The sequence below is a fragment of the Falco biarmicus genome, chromosome 5 (genome assembly GCF_023638135.1).
Source record: "Falco biarmicus isolate bFalBia1 chromosome 5, bFalBia1.pri, whole genome shotgun sequence".
Classification (NCBI taxonomy): Eukaryota; Metazoa; Chordata; class Aves; order Falconiformes; family Falconidae; genus Falco; species Falco biarmicus.
This window is the reverse complement of record NC_079292.1, coordinates 31,943,964-31,963,593: the sequence shown is the minus strand read 5'-3', so window position 1 is coordinate 31,963,593 and position 19,630 is coordinate 31,943,964. Positions and strand designations below refer to the sequence as shown.

Sequence of the window (19,630 nt, the reverse complement as noted above, 5' to 3'; positions counted from 1 at the left end):
GGTGTCCACAGTGGCTGATTTCATAACTACTAGATTTGTTGTGTTTGCTGTCCTTCCTAGACCTCTTTGTTTATACCATGTCTGTAGCAGTCTCAGCCACACCTTTGAACATCTATGGTACCTACCGTCATCCCAGGTGCTTACACCACTAGGTGCCAACATTGCTATGGGATATTTGGCTGAACTTCAGTCAGGGGGAAGGATATTCAAGAACTGGTCTGCAAATATGGGTTTCAATTGCCTAGACATGGGTAAAACATTTGATCTGAAGCCACTAAAATTTTTACTAACTGTAAGGGATAGAATAGTTAATTGCAATGTCAGAGAACAGGACGTGAAGGCTGATCAACCAATTATGGTTTTACACTGGGATATGAGTGCCTAAAGCAGGTGAACTCCCCAGAGAGAGGAAACTGCTGTAGTCACAGCTTGAATTTGACCAAAGCTGGGCAGAGGCAACTAGTTCAGATGCTGTCACTGGTAATCAACACTTCTGAACTTTTCCCAGAAGGACAGGCAGCCACCTTGGAGCTGCCAAACTCTATGATGTTTTGGAGAACTTAAGAGGATTGGTAAGGGGAAAAAGCAGGATTGGTGGGAATTATATATGAATACTGTGTGTATTCAAAGCACCTTAAAAATCTAACTTCCATTCAGCTGAATGGAAGACTGCTAAGTGTTGTGTAATTAATCAGCATAAATTGCAGAGGGTATGAAGATTGCATGACTCATTTCACCATAGTTCCTAATTTAAACTCCAGGCTAAACTTGTGCATTCATCTATTACTTCCTGTCACTGTTTTGCTGGTTTGTCCCTTCCCTTTTGCTATCTCCTCACCTTTTCCTTTGTTATCTAATCTTTTTGTAGCTGTTGCAGAGGGGGTTTGTGATGCTATCCCTTACGTTTTTACTTGTATAATGTAGCCGTACAGCCTTCATAAAAGAATATGACTTTTAGCAGGGTGTTAGCAAATGTGGAATTAAATTTGATGTGCAAAACGGTCTGCAAGAATAAGCAGTTGCTTTGTACTGTGCTTCGTGAAGCGACTGAAAGCTAGATTTAGCTGGTACCAGGCTGTTCTCAGGCTGTTTTCATTTTATTATTGTACATTCAATAATCACTTGGCACCACAGAGGATTTAGCTAAAAAAAATTCCTAGTTGCTGTGATTCATCTGTCACTGTATGTTTTCATCAAAGAGGGTTTGCTGGCCATTATGCAAACAATCCCATGTCTGAATGATCAAAAAGTCTTATCTGATAGCAAGAAGGTTTATGAAACTGTTAAACTATGAATTTCTAGTTGTCGACTTTTATTTTTTCTCTGTGAAATTACTGCTTAAATTTTACATTCAATGGCAACAATAATTTTCTGTGTTTTTAGGAACATTGACATATCCAAAATTTTAACAATAGCTGTCCTAACTGGCTGTTGGCTAAGATATTTGACAACAGAAAGGAGGTTATAGAAGTGGCGATGACTGGTAAAATTCTCACCACACTTGTATTACAGTCAACGGTACAATAAATTCAGAAAGCTTGAAGCTTGTGTTGTTTAGGAACTGTCTTGAGACAAAACCTAAGACAAGGTTATAGGGTTTTTTCCCTTCATTTCAGAAGTGAAGGCAATCCATTTTTCACTGACTGTGTTGTACTTCTGATATACAGTGCTACATACTGCTGTGGAAGCTGTAAACCTGTTAGCTCTTGCAGGTGAACAACAAGCACCAGAATAGCCACCCCCAGTGGTTTTCCAAAAGAATAACCTCCTGTGCTTTTATGTTAAATTCTTTTGAATACAGAATGAAATTGAAATACTGAAAGCTGAAAATGATCGTTTAAAGGCAGAGACTGGAAATACTGGAAAGCCTGCCCGGCCATCATCAGAGTCTTCAAGCAGCACATCATCTTCTTCATCACGGCAGTCACTAGGACTTTCTCTGAACAATTTAAACATCACAGAATCTGTTACATCAGGTAAACAAGTTTCGGGCGCATGGATACCTCAGCTATTAGTAAGGTTTTATTATTTTCACCCTCTTAATGGGCCCTATATAAGAGGCATGTCTGAAAATTAAAACACCTCATATCACTCAGGTAAACATCAGATATGCATTCATTAATGGAAATGAGGAAGAATGCTGGTAGTGATTTCTGAAAATGTTGCTTTTAGAAGGCTCTGAATAGCAGTAAGAGACTGTTCATGATGTGTGCTCAGTTCCTAGCTATGATACTGTCTACCTACCTACCTTACAATCCTCTTTGGTCATCTAGCTCACAATTTATTTGAAAAGGACGGTATCTGTTGCAGTATACTTGACAACTGTATAGATATATTCTCTTGTCCCTATGGGATAAGTATAAGCATAGTACATGAAACTTACTTTTTGGTTGTTGTTTAAAGGTCTTTTATCATTCATTCGGCTCCCTTAGCTTCATTTTGTATTTGCAGCTGGGGCAGAAGGTGGTCTCAGTTAGCTTTATCCCTTACATGTCTCTAATGTGATACAGCTAGTTAGCCTATGTTGAACCATATCACCCTTTATCATAGGAGACAAACCCTGCCTAGCTTATTAAGCACTCTCATTGTCTTCAATGAATGAGAGAAAGCAAGCAGAACTTTGGTCCACATCCTGAACGTTAACATTTTATTATTTTCTATGCCATAGGGTTTATGATAATAAGCCTTCTACACTTGTTTTGATAATGTAGCCAAGAAACAGAAGTGCTGTCTCTAGCATTAGAACCAGGAGCAGGGCAAAAGAAAATCAGAGCTCATTAGCTCATTAGACTCCACAGAAAGTATAATGCAGTCTCTGGAAGCAATAAAAATGTGGCTAATAATTGTAGAAAGAGTCTAGGCAAGAGTACAGCTGGGAATGTGCCAAACTTCCTGACTAAAATTTGGATTGGCAGTTAGTCATATTATCTTGCCAGTCATTGATTACACGGATATTTGAATATTTCTTCTGGTTAATATCAGATTTTATATGAAAATTGGTATATTTTTTATTTACATTCCAGCCTACTTTTTTTGCCAGGTTTAACTTTTGGCATGGATGAACCTGACCTGGGCCTCGGTATGCAATGAACTATTGCAAAAACAGTGAGAAAAAGTTTCTATGGTTTCTGCTCACACATCCCCACACATCAAAAAAAACCACTAAAGAAACAAACCCAAAACCAACACAAATGAAACAGGATTTTTTTCATAATAGTAATTGTGGAATCTCTTTCATGAGCAGCAGCTATTAGCATTTTGTCACTTGGTACTAACTCTGTCTAGATACAGGAAGAAACATGTAGGAGGAAGAGCAGGAGGATGAGTTTCAAGCAAAGGAGAAGGAACTGGATGAGAATAAGATACGAAAAGAGGACCAGGGAGAGGAACACAGGAAGGTGAAATATAAGGAAAAAAATGATGATGAACAAAATGAGGAGGAAGTGTTTAGTAAAAGAACAGAAATAAAGTCTGGAGGAAAAAGAGGAAGAGGAGGAGAAAAGGAGTAGGAGAAGGAACAGGAAGAAGAAATGTGCTTGGACTTGGTGATCTTAAGGGTCTTTTCCAATCTAACTGATTCTGTGATTCTGTAATCTTTATATAATTTTCTGTTATTGGTTCTAAATGTTTTTTCTAGGATGCAAAGTAATTACTTTTGGTTACAAGGAATTAAAGAAATAAGCATGCTTAATGAGGAGGGGAGGATTTTGTTTGTTTATGAATCCAGCCTTTTTGATCGTCGTGAATATCATTTTGTCACCATGCCAGAGAACTTGGAAGGGTGACAGCTTTCTACCAAGTCTTGTGGGATTTCTGTGGCAGCTGGAGTACCATTGAACAAAAATCCTCGAGATATGGAGAGGTTAATTATGCTGGAGACTTAGCTGAGAGAGATAACAAGGGCTTTGGCGCATCATATTAAAAAATACTGTGGCACTTTCTGGAAGACCAGTGACTCCAAATGACTGTGGTCATCTGGAAATGACCAAAGCTATCCATTGCCACTTCCTAAGGGTATGACCATCTCCTCCAGATAGGTGTGAGCGGCAAGCTGGGAAGGGGCTCAGTGGTCACAGACAGCTGTATTTCAGTCAGTCACTGGAGTAAAGAGCAGTAAACAAGGACAAACACAACACTCTACTGTCCGATGAAAGAAGTGCCAGAGCTCAGAAAAGAAGTGAGCCAGAGCCACCATAGCACACCTAAGGAGGAGGCCTGGCAGGACATAATTAAAGAAACTAGCACCACTGTGAAATTAGACCCCCTTGGGCATCTTCTCAGCTCCTTGTGTCAGTGAGAGCTCTTAGAAAGTGGAATTTTCTTCTAGCCACAGAGCAGTTCCTCATTCCTAAAGACTTACAGAAAAACGTATTTAAAAGGCTACATGAGGGTCATTTAGAGATTGAAAAATTTAACAGGGGGATCCGTTATATTGTAAGTTGCCCGCAGACGAACTATAACATTATGGAAACTCTTAAGGTTTGTCAAATATGCCAAAACGCAAGACAAGTGAAATATCCAGTGCTGGTGGTACAGAAAAACTGTCTGCCTGGAAGAAAGGAGCAAAACAAGCATGGAGTTGTTTAAGCTCACAACAAAAATGCTTCTTCATTAGATCAATTTTAAAAGCAAAAACAAAACAAAAAACACCCAACAGCAGAATCTGCTTTCTAGATCTGGGTGTAAGTTGTCAAAAATTTTACATGAGGACTTATTTTTTAATACATTCATTGAAGTCATATTTGTAAGTCTTCTTTGGTTTTGCTTTAAGCAAATGACAGAATCTTTCTGGCACCTCATTTAATTTGGGTGACATCTGACCTTGTGCAGACTGTGACAAGAAGTTGATGCTTTTCTTCAATCATCCTAATAAGAATGAGCAGGACTTAAGGTAGTGGATTACTGTGCTGGTGTTTGAATAAAATCATAGAATCATGGAATGGTTTGGGTTGGAAGGGACCTTAGAGATCATCCAGTTCCAGCCCCCCTGCCATGGGCAGGGACACCTTCCGCTAGACCATGTAGCTCAAAGCCCCATCCAACCTGGCCTTGAACACTTCGAGGGACGGGGTGTCCACAGCTTCTCTGGGCAACCTGTTCCAGTGCCTCACCACCCTCACAGTAAAGATTTTCTTCCTAATATCTAATCTAAATCTACCCTTTTTCAGTTTAAATCCATTACCCCTTGTCCTGTCACTACATGCCCAAATGCAAATCCATAATCTCTCCTAATTTGTTGAAGTGTGTAACAGTAAAATCTCTTAAGACAACTTCTAAGACAGCAGTTTTGTCCCTTGTAATAAAGCTGCAGGCTCAGCCTTCAGTAAGAAATACATCCTTCTGCTTTTGCATTTTAGGAGTTAGTGAAAAGGTAGAAAAAGAGGCATAGACCAGGTCAGAGTCACTCTTTACCTCCAAGAAAAATGAAAATTTTTCTTAGAGGCGTACCTGAATACAGAGTCCTATATTCTGGAGGACTGCAAAGTGGTTTCTAATGGATACTGTTTGTAAGACTGTATTGTGGGGGTAAAAAAGACTATCCATGCCATGTGTACAGAAGGTAAAGAAATCAGCTGGAAAGAAATTAAATGCTATTTTACCTAGTAGCAAACATACAAATGCAAGGACTTTTGTTTTTCTTCCTACAACATTCTTAAGGGCACAATGAGTGCCCAAAGATATAAACTTAATTTAGGTTTTAAACATTACTTTGTGAATTTATGGAGATTTTGAACAAGTTCCAAGAAGGAAAGTTAAGGCAAGACTATAAAGCAAAAATTTATTTATTTATAGATTCCCTATTCATTTCTACATGATTAAATGTCATAATATTGCTTTAAAAAAATGACAAATTGTAACTTTTCTTTTTTTTTGTCTCCAACAGAAAAGGCAAATTAGGAATAAGTACCATTTAAAATGACTGCAAGTTGTTGTGATGATAGCCTTTCTTTTTAACTAAAAAATCCTTTGAACAAATATTGACCTGATGATGTGAATATAACTGATGTGATTTGTCAGGTTGATCACTTTAGTTCCCTTCTTCTATTGTAGATATTTTGTTGGATGATGTCACTGATGGAGCACTCCACAAAGAAGGTCATAGTGTGAAAATTTTAGTCACTATAAACAAGGGCTATAGTCGAGCCAAGGTAAGTTCATCACCCAAAGGCCTAGACACAGAGTTATAACTCAGGTAAATCTTGCAATACAGTAGCTCAATTTGTTTCAGTATTTTCACCCAGGAGCTGAAGGGAAATATCCTAAAGACAGCAACTCTTTTCTCTGTCATCCATGCTCAATACAGTTAGGCACTCTCCACAGACTAATATCATATGGCCTCCTTCTGCCTTTGTGGTGGCTCAGACATTACCAATTCTCAGTTTAATTAGTAGTAGGATGTTCTGGGACTTGCTATCTCCATTTAAAAGTCATTATAAATTAGATCTATGCCTTGGACCCCTTAGGGGGCAACTGTGGATATGATGCTAAGCTAATCAATTTGGAATTGCATTGTTGTGTTTTCGTGTTCTGTATTACAAAATATTATAAATACATTGCATCTTTTATTTATATTCAGCTCTTTAAAAAAACAGATGCAATCAAAGAGCAGAGTAAGATGCTGTATTTCCTCCCTTATAGAGATGTGCCAAAGTATTTTCATCTATACCGATTTCAGATAGACTATTAACAAAGTTGTAACATCACATTCTAAAAAATATTATTTTTCTTCATTGGGGAAATTATGAATCTTCATAGAAAACTGATTACCACCATTTTTAGTCCTGTTTCAAAAAATCTCTGTTTGCAGGATCAAAAACCACATGCATATCTGATAGGATCAATTGGAGTCAGCGGAAAAACAAAATGGGACGTTTTAGATGGTGTAATCAGACGTCTCTTTAAGGTAAGACACTGAAAAATTAGCTCAAGTATTAATTCAGTTTTATTTTTAACATAAGAAAAATTCTGTAGTTTGGGGGTTGTCTTGCCAAGTTTTTGTTTTGCTTTTTGACATACAGCTAACACCACTATTAAAGTATATTCTTAATGTTGCTGTTCTTTTTTCATGTTTGTAGGCAGTTCTCTATTGAATGTGACTGCAAGAATCTTCTTGTCAGGTGACTTCACCTGTACCAAAATATTTTCCAAACTGCTTTCATTCAATAACCGTTTTTATTTTTATGCCTTATGTTTTCATATAATTTCAGGAATATATTTTCCGAGTAGATCCGACTACTAGCCTGGGTTTAAGCTCTGACTGCATTGCTAGCTATTGTATAGGAGATGTAATTAGAGCCCATAGCCTAGAAGTGCCTGAACTGCTGCCGTGTGGGTATCTGGTCGGAGAGAACAATGTCATCACTGTGAACCTGAAAGGTAAAGCCCCAAGAATATTTCTGCAGATACTGGAGAGCTCTTCACTGCAGTCCACCATCCCTTCCTATTTTTTTCTTACACTTGACCTTTCTGTATTTTCTCTCCAGTTCAAGGAGAAAAAAATTATCTTATTTATCACATAAGCCCTCTGTGTGATATTGTACAATACCTAACACAGTGTGGCATTTTGAGGCAAATCTAAGAATATCTTGGTACTTCTCTGCCTGACTGCCAAATCACAGCAAAGTAAAAATTTCTGAATAGTGGCAAAATTTCCAGCCCCAAACCAGATGATTAGGATGGAAAATATTTATGCATTACCCAGTTCCACCAGAAAAATGTGATACATTTCAAAAGCTGTAGGGATTTGCTACTGGAGGGGACGAATGCCTTCAAAAGAACAATACATACATTGATGTGACAACCAGTAACCCTTGTGGGCTGTCACTTTGACCTTTTTTTTTGTCATGGTTGCCTGTAGTGTTTGAAACATACACCTTTGCCTCACTGAGCCTTCTCTTCATGTTTACTTTTATTTCGTCTCTCCCACTCATCTTGTCCTACTACCATTGTTTAGTTTTTTGGCCCTGTGAAAGGATATAAGCATTTCCACAGTACCAATACCAATTCCCTTGGTATGAATTTGATTTAGGCAGAAGTTTATTACCTTGCTTTGAGTGAGCATAACACTGATGCCATCAGGTGCTGCGCCAAACCTACACCTGCCTTAGCAAGGCTGAAGACAGGCTATTTTTCTTTTCTTTTGTTCCCAGGAGTGGAAGAAAACAGTTTGGACAGTTTTGTGTTTGACACATTAATTCCTAAGCCAATTACCCAGCGGTACTTTAATTTACTGATGGAACATCACAGAATTATTCTGTCGGGACCCAGTGGCACAGGAAAGACCTATTTAGCTAACAGGCTGGCTGAATATATTATAACTAAATCTGGCAGAAAAAAACCTGAAGATGCAATTGCAACTTTTAATGTAGATCACAAGTCAAGCAAGGTAAGTTACAGCTGAAAAGATAAACTACTGCCCAATTTGTAGTGATGATGCAGTGTGGATCCTGTTAATTGGCATACTGTTTTGTTGCTCAGCACTTTTTCCTACAAGAATTCAGTCTCCAATTCCAGTGAGAAACAGGGACCAGAATTTTCTGTTCTAAACAAACCACCAAAGCACTATGAAGGAAGTCTGAATTTTCTTTCACTTGAGGAAACCCACTGTAAAGATGGATGCAGAGTCAAATTCCCATATAAATTGAATTCTTAGTGTCCCTGTAATTCCTTTGTCAGAAAGGTTGGATATATAGTAATACTACTTTAACTTGCTTTTTTTGTAGTGATAATAGCAGCCTATTGTTAGCAAAGATTTCAGAATGGGGATTTTGAATTACTGTCTTGGGTTCCGCTTCTTAATCAGCACTGGATTAATACACCTGCTGCCATGGTTGCTGGAGTGCATTGGTCAGGAAGCTGACTGTACTAAAAAATGCCTCATGCCTCACATCACATTCACAGTGGTTTACATAGTTCAGATTATCAACCTTCTAGCATGACTACTGTGCTAGCTACAGATAATACTATTCACTTGCTGTTCTGAATTGGGTATACACCTAACCTGGTACCCAGGGAAAAGAAAATGAAAGGTTTTGCCCAGAGCTTTCTGATTTGCACAAAACATAATGAATGTTAACGTAACATAAGAAGGAAGAACATACAGATCCCAAAGGGGCAAGAGGACCATTCCCATAAAAAAGCCTCTTTTCACTGTCTTTATATAGAGGATTTGTGATGCCATTTGCTTTGGCAGGAGATGTATTTGTGTTTTATTGTTATAGCACATACATTTATAATGAAAACTGTCCCACAAAAGAGCTAGCCTTTGGATTTCTGGTAAATTGCTTCTTGTATGTGTTTTGGTTTTGGTTTTTCCTTTTCCTTTGTTTCTATTAAAATTTATATAGAACTTTTGAGTTTGTAGTAAAAAAGAAAATAATAACATTGTCGAATACCAAGCGTGTTTGGATAATACAGATGGTGCTATTCCATGGAAGAAACCCATGATGTTCCCCTAGAGACACCTGATCATAAAAAGCCTAACCAAAATCTTTCTTAAAATAAAAAATATATTGCACGTTCCCATTAAAGAAGAAATGATTCTTCTATCCCTGATCCAGAAAGTAATAGAGCAATAGGAACTTTGTCCATAATACTGAGTATTCCCAACCTAGATACCTCTAGAGATACAGCTGTAAAACTTGACTAGGCCAGATACTCAGTGGCAACAAAGTGTTGAGAAAAATATGAAATGTTTTGATTATGGAAAGCTCTCTTTTACTCCAGCCTGAAGTGGCAACCAGACAACTGACAGAAAAAAAGCATTTACACAACAAATTTTATTATGAGGTGTGATATAGTATCCCCAAAAGGTCAAACAGGTTTTCACTGAGAGTGCTGAAAGGGGATATCTAATGGAGCAGTTTAATAAGGCTAGATAGTGTGATAACTGGGGAGGTAGGGGTGGGGTGGAGGGGTGATATATAAATGTAGCATTCATAAGAATGGCGGTCCAGCAATTAACGTATCTCAGTCCATTGGAAACGGCATATTTTATTGCAACCTATTTTCCTCTGGACATAAGATATTTTATCAGCAGGTTTCTAAGGATTCTATCTACCAAATAGGAATGTGTATGCCTCGGTCACTTGCCTTACGTTTATTGCCTTTGTTTCCCCTAGCATGTGTCTTCAGTGTTGCCCTGTCTAAGAAGCAGGTCTTTCTGCATGTGCTGATCCAGCTGAATGATCCACAGTGGGGAAACTCTGTAGCAGCCTTTTTATCTTTATGAAAATCTTTTCCACTGAAATTACATCTATGGTTAATTGGGTTAATCTTTTCTTTTTTTGTTTTTTGTTTGGTTGGTTGGTTGTGTTTTGTTTGTTTTTTTAAAAAAATTCTGCTGAAGGATCTGCGACAGTACCTAGCAAACCTAGCTGAGCAATGCAGTGCTGACAACAATGGTGCTGACCTCCCTGTGGTCATAATTCTTGATAACCTCCACCACATCAGTTCACTAAGTGACATCTTCAATGGTTTTCTCAACTGTAAATATAATAAATGGTAGGTAGTAGCTCTTCTCTCCCCTTTCACACACCTTTTGCAATTAAAACAGTAAAAGCTGTTTGTTATTTAACGTGTCCCAGTAGAAACTTAGACTGCCATGGGCTGTCAGCAAAGCCCTTATGTGCTTGAATAATTTTAACCCTCTTCAGCCAAGTGTTTAGGTGTCTTCACTTATATGACTCTCATGCATCTCAGTGACATGTAAACGTACCACAGAATTTAAGAATGTAATTAAATGACTGAATTAGGGTCTTACCCCTTTTGTCCCATCAGATCACACAAGCTCAATGATACCATGAGGACAGTTTATGGGAGAGTAAGAACTGCACTTTATAATAGTGGAATTTGGAATATGTGTGAAGCCGTGGACCATGCCAATGCAGAAGCAGCTGTGTATCTGGCGGACTTGCACTTCCTACAGTTTTCCTGTAGCAGTGCAGAAGTGCGAAGTTTGCTGGCCGTCATTTATTGCAAAACAAGAATAAAAATAACATTTTCTGGAACTTATACTGGCCTATAACATTGGCTATTTCTGCTGTAAAAGTGCCATCATAAATACTTCACTTCATAAAATCAATGCATGCTGTGTCTTACTCATGAGATTCACTGGCTTCTGAAATTAAAACAAGCCTACTGCAAAATTATGAGGTACATGAGGACAGTGTTGCCTCATTTATTTAGTTATTACAGAAGAGTACTAAGAAACTACAAATGTGCAGAAAGGGAAATCATACAAGAATAAACATCAAGAAAAGGGTGCCTCAAATATTTTAAATCTAATGCATCCAGAGACTTCTAAAATTGGTTTAGTGCAGATAGAATGTTCTCTGAATATCTGAATGGCTTCTCTCTCAGAAAAAAACCTACTATTTTTCTTTTTTCAGCCCCTATATTATTGGAACCATGAACCAAGGAGTTTCTTCTTCACCAAATCTGGAGCTGCATCACAATTTCAGGTACATTCACTCTGTATTTACTGTGGCCGAGTTTGTACAACTCCCTGCTTCTCAGCCAAGTTCTTCATTAAACATTGATCTTGTGTCTCATCACAGCAAAGTATTTTAGTTTCTCTGTCTCCCTGGTATCGACGGGTCTCTGAATGGTGTTGGGGAATGGTGAAAGAAATACTTCCTGACACCTCTAGCAAGTTGCTGAAGACAATTGCATTCTGGCGTGCCATTTGCCTTCAGCAGTGTCTTGAATTCCTGCTGAAACCTGTAATGTTTGTGTTGTGACAGTGGACAATAATGTGATCTATTGGAACAGTTTTATACTTGGTGACTAATGAGACTCATAAGCCTATGACATTACCTTCATCTGTATGTTTAAGAGGAAATTATGTATTCACTGTTCATTGCTGCTTGACATTTATCCTTTCTACCCAGGTGGGTGCTGTGTGCTAATCACACAGAGCCTGTTAAAGGTTTCTTGGGCAGATATCTGAGAAGGAAACTGATTGAGACTGAAATAGAAAGGAATATACGCAATAATGAGCTCATCAAAATCATTGACTGGATCCCCAAAACATGGCATCATCTCAACAGCTTCCTAGAAACGCACAGTTCTTCAGATGTAACCATTGGTGAGTCCATTGGTGAAGTGGTTTGAAGTAAGGATGCAGGCTGAGCATTTTAGAGATTTGTGAAAGATATAATGTTTTGAAAAGTTGTCATCTCTCAATAAGAAATACTAAATCAGTGTGGAGAATCTGTCTGGTTGCCAGTGAGATTGAAATGAAAATCGAAACTTTAATGAGAGCATATGTATTCCCTGGTATTGCTGCCTTGGTTACTAAAGACTTTCAAGTAAATGGTCATAATTTTAAAAAGTTAAATATACAAAAAAACAACCTCAGTAGCAAATTTCCTAAGCTTAATCTTTTTTCCCTGCTTTCACACTGCAGTATAATTACAGCCATAAAACCACTTGGACCTGAGGTCTTTTAGTAGAATAGCAAAGAAGACATCCTTTCACATAGCTTTGCCCATAAAACTTGTAAGCGATCATCAGGCTCTAGATTTGGAGAAAGTGACAATAGTTAATTTTTAATAACAGGAGAATGATAGCTCCCTTATTATGGTCCTGTATTAGTATTCTATTCACTTGAGTTCACTCCAATGCTACTTTTTAAATTCTGTTAAGATTATTTTTAGTGTGTTCCCTAGTTCTACTTTTCTTAATACACAACTTGACTTCTTAGGTCCCCGCCTTTTCCTCCCTTGCCCTATGGATGTTGATGGCTCCAGAGTGTGGTTCACAGACCTCTGGAACTATTCCCTGGTGCCATATCTCCTGGAAGCTGTGAGAGAAGGACTGCAGGTATGTCATTTCTTTCCCAATTTCTTTCCCAGCATTCTTTTTCTTTTTCTTTTTCTTTTTTTTTTTTTTTTTTTTTTTTTAGATTAGTTTCATAGGCTTTCTCCAAGCTACTTTAAACCAATACATCCAAGTATGAATGCTGTTGCATCTGCAAGAAGAAAATCTGTGGAGGGGTTATAAGAATCAGCCTTGAACTCCTCTCGACCTGCCCTTACTCTGATGTATAATTTGGCTTTGCCTGCTCTGGTACTAGCATATGTTGTATTTTATGGAGAGGTTTTCTCCTCTGTGACTGCAGGAAGGTTCTTCTTTTTACACTGTTTAAAGAGTTCACAGCAATGCTAAATGCAGCTCAGATTGCCTCCGAGTCAAGGAGGTCTTAGCCTATCCCTACAGGGAAAAGTTAATAGCCCTTACAGTAGTGCAAGAAAATAGCTTTGGTCTGTAATCCTCTCCCACCTACATGCACATGTAGGCACACAGCCTTGTGGAGGAAAGCTTGTGAACAAGGATATTTTCACCATTTAGGAAAAAAATAAAAAAATATTGCCCTTATCTAACCAGGTTGAGGTAATTTACTCTTTGGCCCTGCTGAACATGAACGTTTGTCCCTTTTTGCCCTTACAGGCTGCAACCCTGCTTGTATTTTCTATAGATTTATCTCTGCTTTTTTCTTTCTTTGTGTGGGCTAACGTTTCCTCCTGACTATAATTCTCATTTTGTGTAACAGTGCCGTCAGATTGGAGTGCTTCAAAGTTCCCTCTATCCTATCTGCTCCAGAGCTAGGTGTTAGCAGTAGTTCCACTGATTGTTAATGAACTACTAATATTTCTTATACTTAAATAGAAAGAGGGCTACAGATAGATTTGCTGTGGAAAGCATTGTAAATTGTCCCATGTAGATTAAGATTTCAGACCATTCCACACATTCTAGGCAAACATAAATCTTGAAATTAATCCTTTCTTTCCCCAATATTTATTTGGCTTTCTCCCTTTCCCTTTTTCTTTTATGTGCTGCAATTTTATGTTCTCTGAATATATGTTTTGTGGAAAGGCAGTTTTTTGCCACACATGACACTGAAAGAATTTACTACGTAGTGCAGAGGGGATTGTTACGGATAAGTCAAAGAGCAGTGTAAGCAACTGTGATTTCTTCATCACCTTGTATTGACATCATGACATATTGATGTGATGGAGGCTTAGAATCTTGCCTGTTGAATATCTCAGTTTCCTAAAACTGCTTATCTCTCTGGGAATTATAGACTGTTTATGCCTTGTGCAAAAACTGCCAAATGTGATAGAAAAGCCACAGTGAGATTAACAGCACTTGTTTAGACCAGCTATAAAAATGCAGTGCTATTCTTCATGCTCATATTTTCCTAAGTATACTGGGTACCTACTTAAATGAAAACTTCTTTTCTGAAGCAGAAGATGGCAGCATATAGAAGAAAATACGTTATTTCATGATCCATTCCAATTTTTAGTTGCTTTGTATGGCTTCCATAGAATAACATCGTTAATAATAAAGAGAAATATTTTACATAATATAATTAGATGTTCCTGGAACCAAGAACGGGGAGAAAATGCCTTTCTAGCCTGGTACTTTGCAATCTCACTTGTCAGACACAGGATTTACCAGCCTTGCTCCAGATTCCAGAAGATTTAATCGTTGTTTATGTCAGATGAGGGGAAGTGCTGCCTACAGCCTGGAGTTTAGCCTGCTACCTCCCTGAGAAACATTTCCTCTTGGTTTATTTAGGCAGATCCCTGTTACAGCAGCCTAACCTCAGCATAGGGCAGAAGGAATCTGAGAATCTCTGTGCACAATACAGGGAATGTGCCTGCCTAACCTGGAGCTCTGGATTCAGCAAGTGCCTGGGAGCAGGTGTTGCAGTGATAAGCATGACTCATCTCTCTGGCTTTAACACTAAAATCCTTCACTGTTTTACTCCCTTTAGGAGCGCAGCCCATCTAAATGCTCCATGAGTGTATGCCCTGCCAATATTATGCTGCTCCTTGGATTGCATGAGTCTGAGCTGCAAGAAATCACAGAAAGCCCTGGTGAATGGCTCCCCATCCCAATGTGTCATTGTCATAGCTAAAGGAAATCTGTAAAGCAGCAACCAAGGGGCTCTTGGTTAACGTGTTACCTGTGAACAGCAATGTGGACAAGGGTGCATTTTACTGAGGAAGCTACCAGACCTAAATTTACAGTATTCTCTGTCTTCCTTCCTCTGTGCTCCTTCTAGATTCATAAGTATTTTTGTGTTTCATAGCAGGGAAAAAATACCATTTGAAGATTTCTTCTCTTAACCTTATGAAAGATTTTAAACTTAAGGTGTAGACAGATGTCTGCTTCTGCATCCCATTTTACTAGGAGAAAAGAACAATCTGTACTGGCACTTCCTAATTCACTTCAAACAAAATCCAATTAACTTGAATGTTTTAGATAGGTCTGAGTTAATTTCACCTATATGCCCTAAGCAAATTACCTAAAGGTCTCATTTCACATTGCATGAAGAACTTGTGGCTCCCACTGTTGCCTACAAGTATCACTAGTTATGGAGTGCTTTTCAACTCACAGCCATTCCACGTGTTGAAGGAGGATTAATGGAGATTAAGTTTTTTGAATGTGGTATCATATCCAAGTGCTGAGCACATCTGAAAGTAAACCACTTACTAAAATATTTTAGATGATTTTGATTACTTTTGTCTGCTGTTACAACTGGTACTGAAAACTCTGTAGGATACTTACCTGTGTTACATCCATCATACAGATGTACGGTAAGAGGGCACCCTGGGAAGATCCCTCCAAGTGGGTAGCTGATACCTATCCATGGAGCTCTGCATCTCTACAGCATGAGTGGCCGTCACTGCTTCAGTTAAGACCAGAAGATGTTGGTTATGAAGGTTATGCATCAGCAAAGGAAGGAACAACCTCAAAGCATGTTCCACAGACTGATACAGAAGGGGATCCCCTGGTAAGATTTAAACTTCAGGGAAAAGGCTTTCCAGTATGTACTTTACTGTTACATGTTAAATTGTACATTGTACAGTAAAAAACTACTGTGTACCTGTTCCAAAATGGGCTTTTAAAATTAATCCTATTACAATTTATTAAAAGATTGAAAATAACAAGGAAAATCTAGCAGGAGGGCAGCTATCACCATCATGTTAATAATGTTTGGGTACCACTCTTCAGCAGCCTATAATCCGTTTATTCTAAAAACACCTTTCTAGGTTGCGCAGTCCTTCCTGTACATTCTACAAATGAAGGACTGAGAAATTCACATTATCTAACTTGTCTATCATAGTGAATTTACTGGAAATGCAAATTAGACAGCCATCCTCCCATCCCTCAAAATATTTCAAAATAACTGAAGACAGGAATGCAAGTGTGGTGGCATTAAAAGATAAGAGGTTGATTTCCCTCAAGGCCATGTATTGTTTTATTTAAATATGATTCCAGACATTAGGGTCTACCATTGCCTCCTCTGATAATGGACTATTAAATTGCATATATTGAACCGCTGTTATTGTATAGTGCTTTCTCTATAGACTGCCTTTATCACAATTCAAAATATCATTTTAGAGAACTGTACTTCTGTAAAACAGACAGCCCTTGGAAAAGGGATTTTCTCAGACGAAAATGCATTTAATTTTTATCTGTGCTAAGAAAATGACTCCTATGCCTCAGTGAAGTGTTTGATATCCAAAACCAGACCTTGCACCCTGAAGAAGTATAGAAAATCAACTCGTTTGATCCTGTCTCCCAGTCCATAGGCTTTGGGGTGATCGTTTGACCCTGTGGTTTGGGCTGCCCAGTGAGTGTACTGGCCAGGATTCCAGCATATATACATCGTCTCCACTAAGGTGAAAATACTTGGGCAGCTCAAGCTCAGCGTCCCGTCACCCTCGCTCCCTGCGCACTGTGATCAGTGTCTGTATCTGACTAAGTATCTGAAGGTCAAAGTTTGTGAATGGAGGGCTTGCCTCTGCCTGCAGTGGAGCTCACAGGGAGACAGACACTGCGCTTGTGGAAACAGGACATGTCACACCCAGTGCATGTATCCTGTATTCTCAAACATGGATGGATACCTATTAAACCTGCAGCAAAAGCTACCTGATAACATTAAAGAGTATTAAACACTGTTCAGTGCCTAGAGGAAACTTTACAAGCTGTGCAGGTTGAAGCCATTGAGATGTAAGGATTCCTGAACAAACTGGACAAAGGGGCTTCACACACAAACACACAAGAACACCTTTTTCTTTTTGGTTTTTCATTGCCTGCTTTTTTGTAATGGCATTATATTTGTTCCTTGAAAAACACTAAAGGAATGTCAACATTGCTTGCAGCCCTGATCGTGCTGGGAGAAGCAGATGTTTTATAAATAATATCCCGAGTGTTACACAGAGTTATGCGTCAAGTATCCAAGTAATTCTCAGGGGCTTAATGCTGCTCTTTGATGATTTTTCAGATGGGTTTCAGGTTCTAATAATCCCCAAATTATGTGGAGGCTCTCCTCTCCTTGGTAGGAGGATCTGTTGCTGCTCCCCTGCTGAGGTCAGCCTCTCAACAGCAGATGGGACTCTTCTGCAGCAGGTGGCCTCAGTCCACCCTTCTCTCACTCCCTCCCCATCTCTCTCTTGTAGAGGGGGTATGTTAGTGTCATTGTTTTCAATTGTTTTTCCAATGAAGTGTGTCTGTGCCATCCAAATATTATCTGGAAGCTTGACTGTCTCCAAATATGGGTCCAGATGTCCAGCTGAGATACAGTTTCCTTCCCCTGCCAGTGCTGCAGCTGCGGCCAGTCTCACCCTTGAATTAAAGAGAGTTATCAGGCATCTCCATTGTATCCCTCTGGCTCTTTGGACCTTTAAACTTCTATTTAAAGACCAGAAGAGAATGAAAAGGGTGCCAAGGGGAGCCACTGGCATCCTACCCTTCAGAAATCCTTTTGTATGGTCCCCTCAGCTAGATACCAGGACACCTCATACAGCAAGGGAGCTTAATTAAATTTTAACATGGTCACTGCAGCGTTAAATGAGATGAGATTATGTAAACTTGCCTTCTTCTTTCAGATGAATATGCTAATGAGGCTTCAAGAGGCAGCCAACTATTCGAGCGCACAAAGCTGTGACAGTGATAGCACCAGCCACCATGATGACATTTTGGATTCATCCCTTGAATCAACCCTCTGAAAGGGACAAACCTTGGTGGAGGATTATGGTAAAATCTGTTTCCACTAGACCACTGCCAGTATTAATGCAGCACGCCGAGGTCCCTGAGTGAGCATGGTGTGTTGTAGGTAGGCAGGAGACCTAACTTGCAAAGTCAGGAAGAAAAATTGAAGTGGAAAGCTTGAATTAGTTTAATTTCAAGGCATTTCAATACCTATGGAGCCAAGTGAGACTCCGTTTGTCAACTGGAAAGGGCCCTAGACCAAGGGCATCTAAGCAGATTGCACACGTGTTAGCCAAACTGGAATATTTTTTTTCCCCTTTTCCTCTTTCTCTCTCTCAGCCTCTGTTTCTCTGTACAAGTTTACACTGCAATTTCTTCTGGTTTTTTCCTTTAGTTTACCCTGAGAAGCTGCATGAACAATGCAGTCTTCTAATTCTCTTCTAACCTCTGTTGTGCCACATGGTGCTGGTCACAGGACTGCAGTGGTGTTTTTGTTGTACGCTACTGCCCATTCCAAAACAAGTCAAAGATGATGGTAGTAACTCAGAAAGCACAAACAGTATTGTGCAATCACCAGAAAACATGACTGTGATATGCTGGATAAGTGCCAATTTAATTCTAACTGCCATGGTCACGGTGATGCGCTCCATCAAGTTTTTAGTACACAATTCACAGATTTTATAAAGTTGTTTTTACCACAAAGGTCTTTTTTAACCACCTGCCCACTCCTTAACAACAATTTTATACCAATTATTAACCAACACTGATTAAAGGCTTTTTAGGGCTTCATTTGTTTGAGCCTTTTCAGTGAAAGAAGGAACATTTCTTATGGTGCTGTCTCACTGCCTTAAAAAACAGATTTCTAGAACAGTTTTACAGTTGGTTTAATTCCTAAACCATTGGTAATTTACACTGTTTTTTTCTTCATTTAATAATGAGAAAACATCAGTTAACACAGTAGCCTCATATCTGTATATCATGATTTTTTAAAGTAATGGATAGGAGAAAGAACAGTTGCTATATAATATTTTTATCTTGTGAATAGATTGCTCTGCCTACCCTCAGAAATACACAAGGAACCCAAACCCACTTCCACTGCCACCTAAATGCTGAGGAAATCGGCTTAAATCCATTTGGTCCCATGGAATGGAGTTTTTGGAGGATAGATGTTTTGAATTCTTATCCAGCAGAGCTGGATGCACTTGATGCAGCATGAGCACAAATATATGTTTTGGGTTTGTTTTTTTCCTTTTTCTAGTTTTAGCATGTTGTTTTGATTGCTATTGTTGTACATGAAGAATTCAACATAAAAGAACACTGAAGCAGTGATGTCCACTGTGGAAGAGGAAGAGTTTATACTGTAAAAGTGGGTTGGTTTTGCACAGTCTACTGGGTGGGTATTGTAAATATTGGAGGAAAAAAAAAAGAAAAAAGAAAAAGAAAAAAAAAGCCTTGCACAAATCAAATCAGAAACAAGCAAACAAACAAAATTGTATTTTATTCTGTTGGTGTTAAGAGATGTTTCACTTGCTGAGATTTCCTGTATGTTGCAAACAAATACAGAATGCAAACCTTAAAAGCTGTTATTACCTGGTGTGTTTGTACCGTACTTACAGTTGTT

The 19,630-nt window shown here is 38.7% G+C and overlaps 1 protein-coding gene across 7 annotated transcripts in view; it reads left to right on the top strand.

The window, feature by feature from the left end:
* Positions 1–19,419, top strand: part of NAV3 (neuron navigator 3) — a 414,503-nt gene extending 395,084 nt beyond the window's left edge. For all 7 annotated transcript variants that reach the window (XM_056340408.1, XM_056340406.1, XM_056340405.1 and 4 more), the window contains 11 exons: positions 1,802–1,976; positions 6,052–6,149; positions 6,809–6,904; positions 7,209–7,377; positions 8,151–8,386; positions 10,349–10,503; positions 11,391–11,462; positions 11,892–12,088; positions 12,707–12,825; positions 15,602–15,805; positions 17,907–19,419. In XM_056340408.1, coding sequence (XP_056196383.1) covers positions 1,802–1,976; positions 6,052–6,149; positions 6,809–6,904; positions 7,209–7,377; positions 8,151–8,386; positions 10,349–10,503; positions 11,391–11,462; positions 11,892–12,088; positions 12,707–12,825; positions 15,602–15,805; positions 17,907–18,026 — 1,641 coding nt within the window. In that variant the 3' untranslated portion in view covers positions 18,027–19,419. The remainder of the gene's footprint in view (positions 1–1,801; positions 1,977–6,051; positions 6,150–6,808; positions 6,905–7,208; positions 7,378–8,150; positions 8,387–10,348; positions 10,504–11,390; positions 11,463–11,891; positions 12,089–12,706; positions 12,826–15,601; positions 15,806–17,906) is intronic.
* Positions 19,420–19,630: the final 211 nt, after the last annotated feature.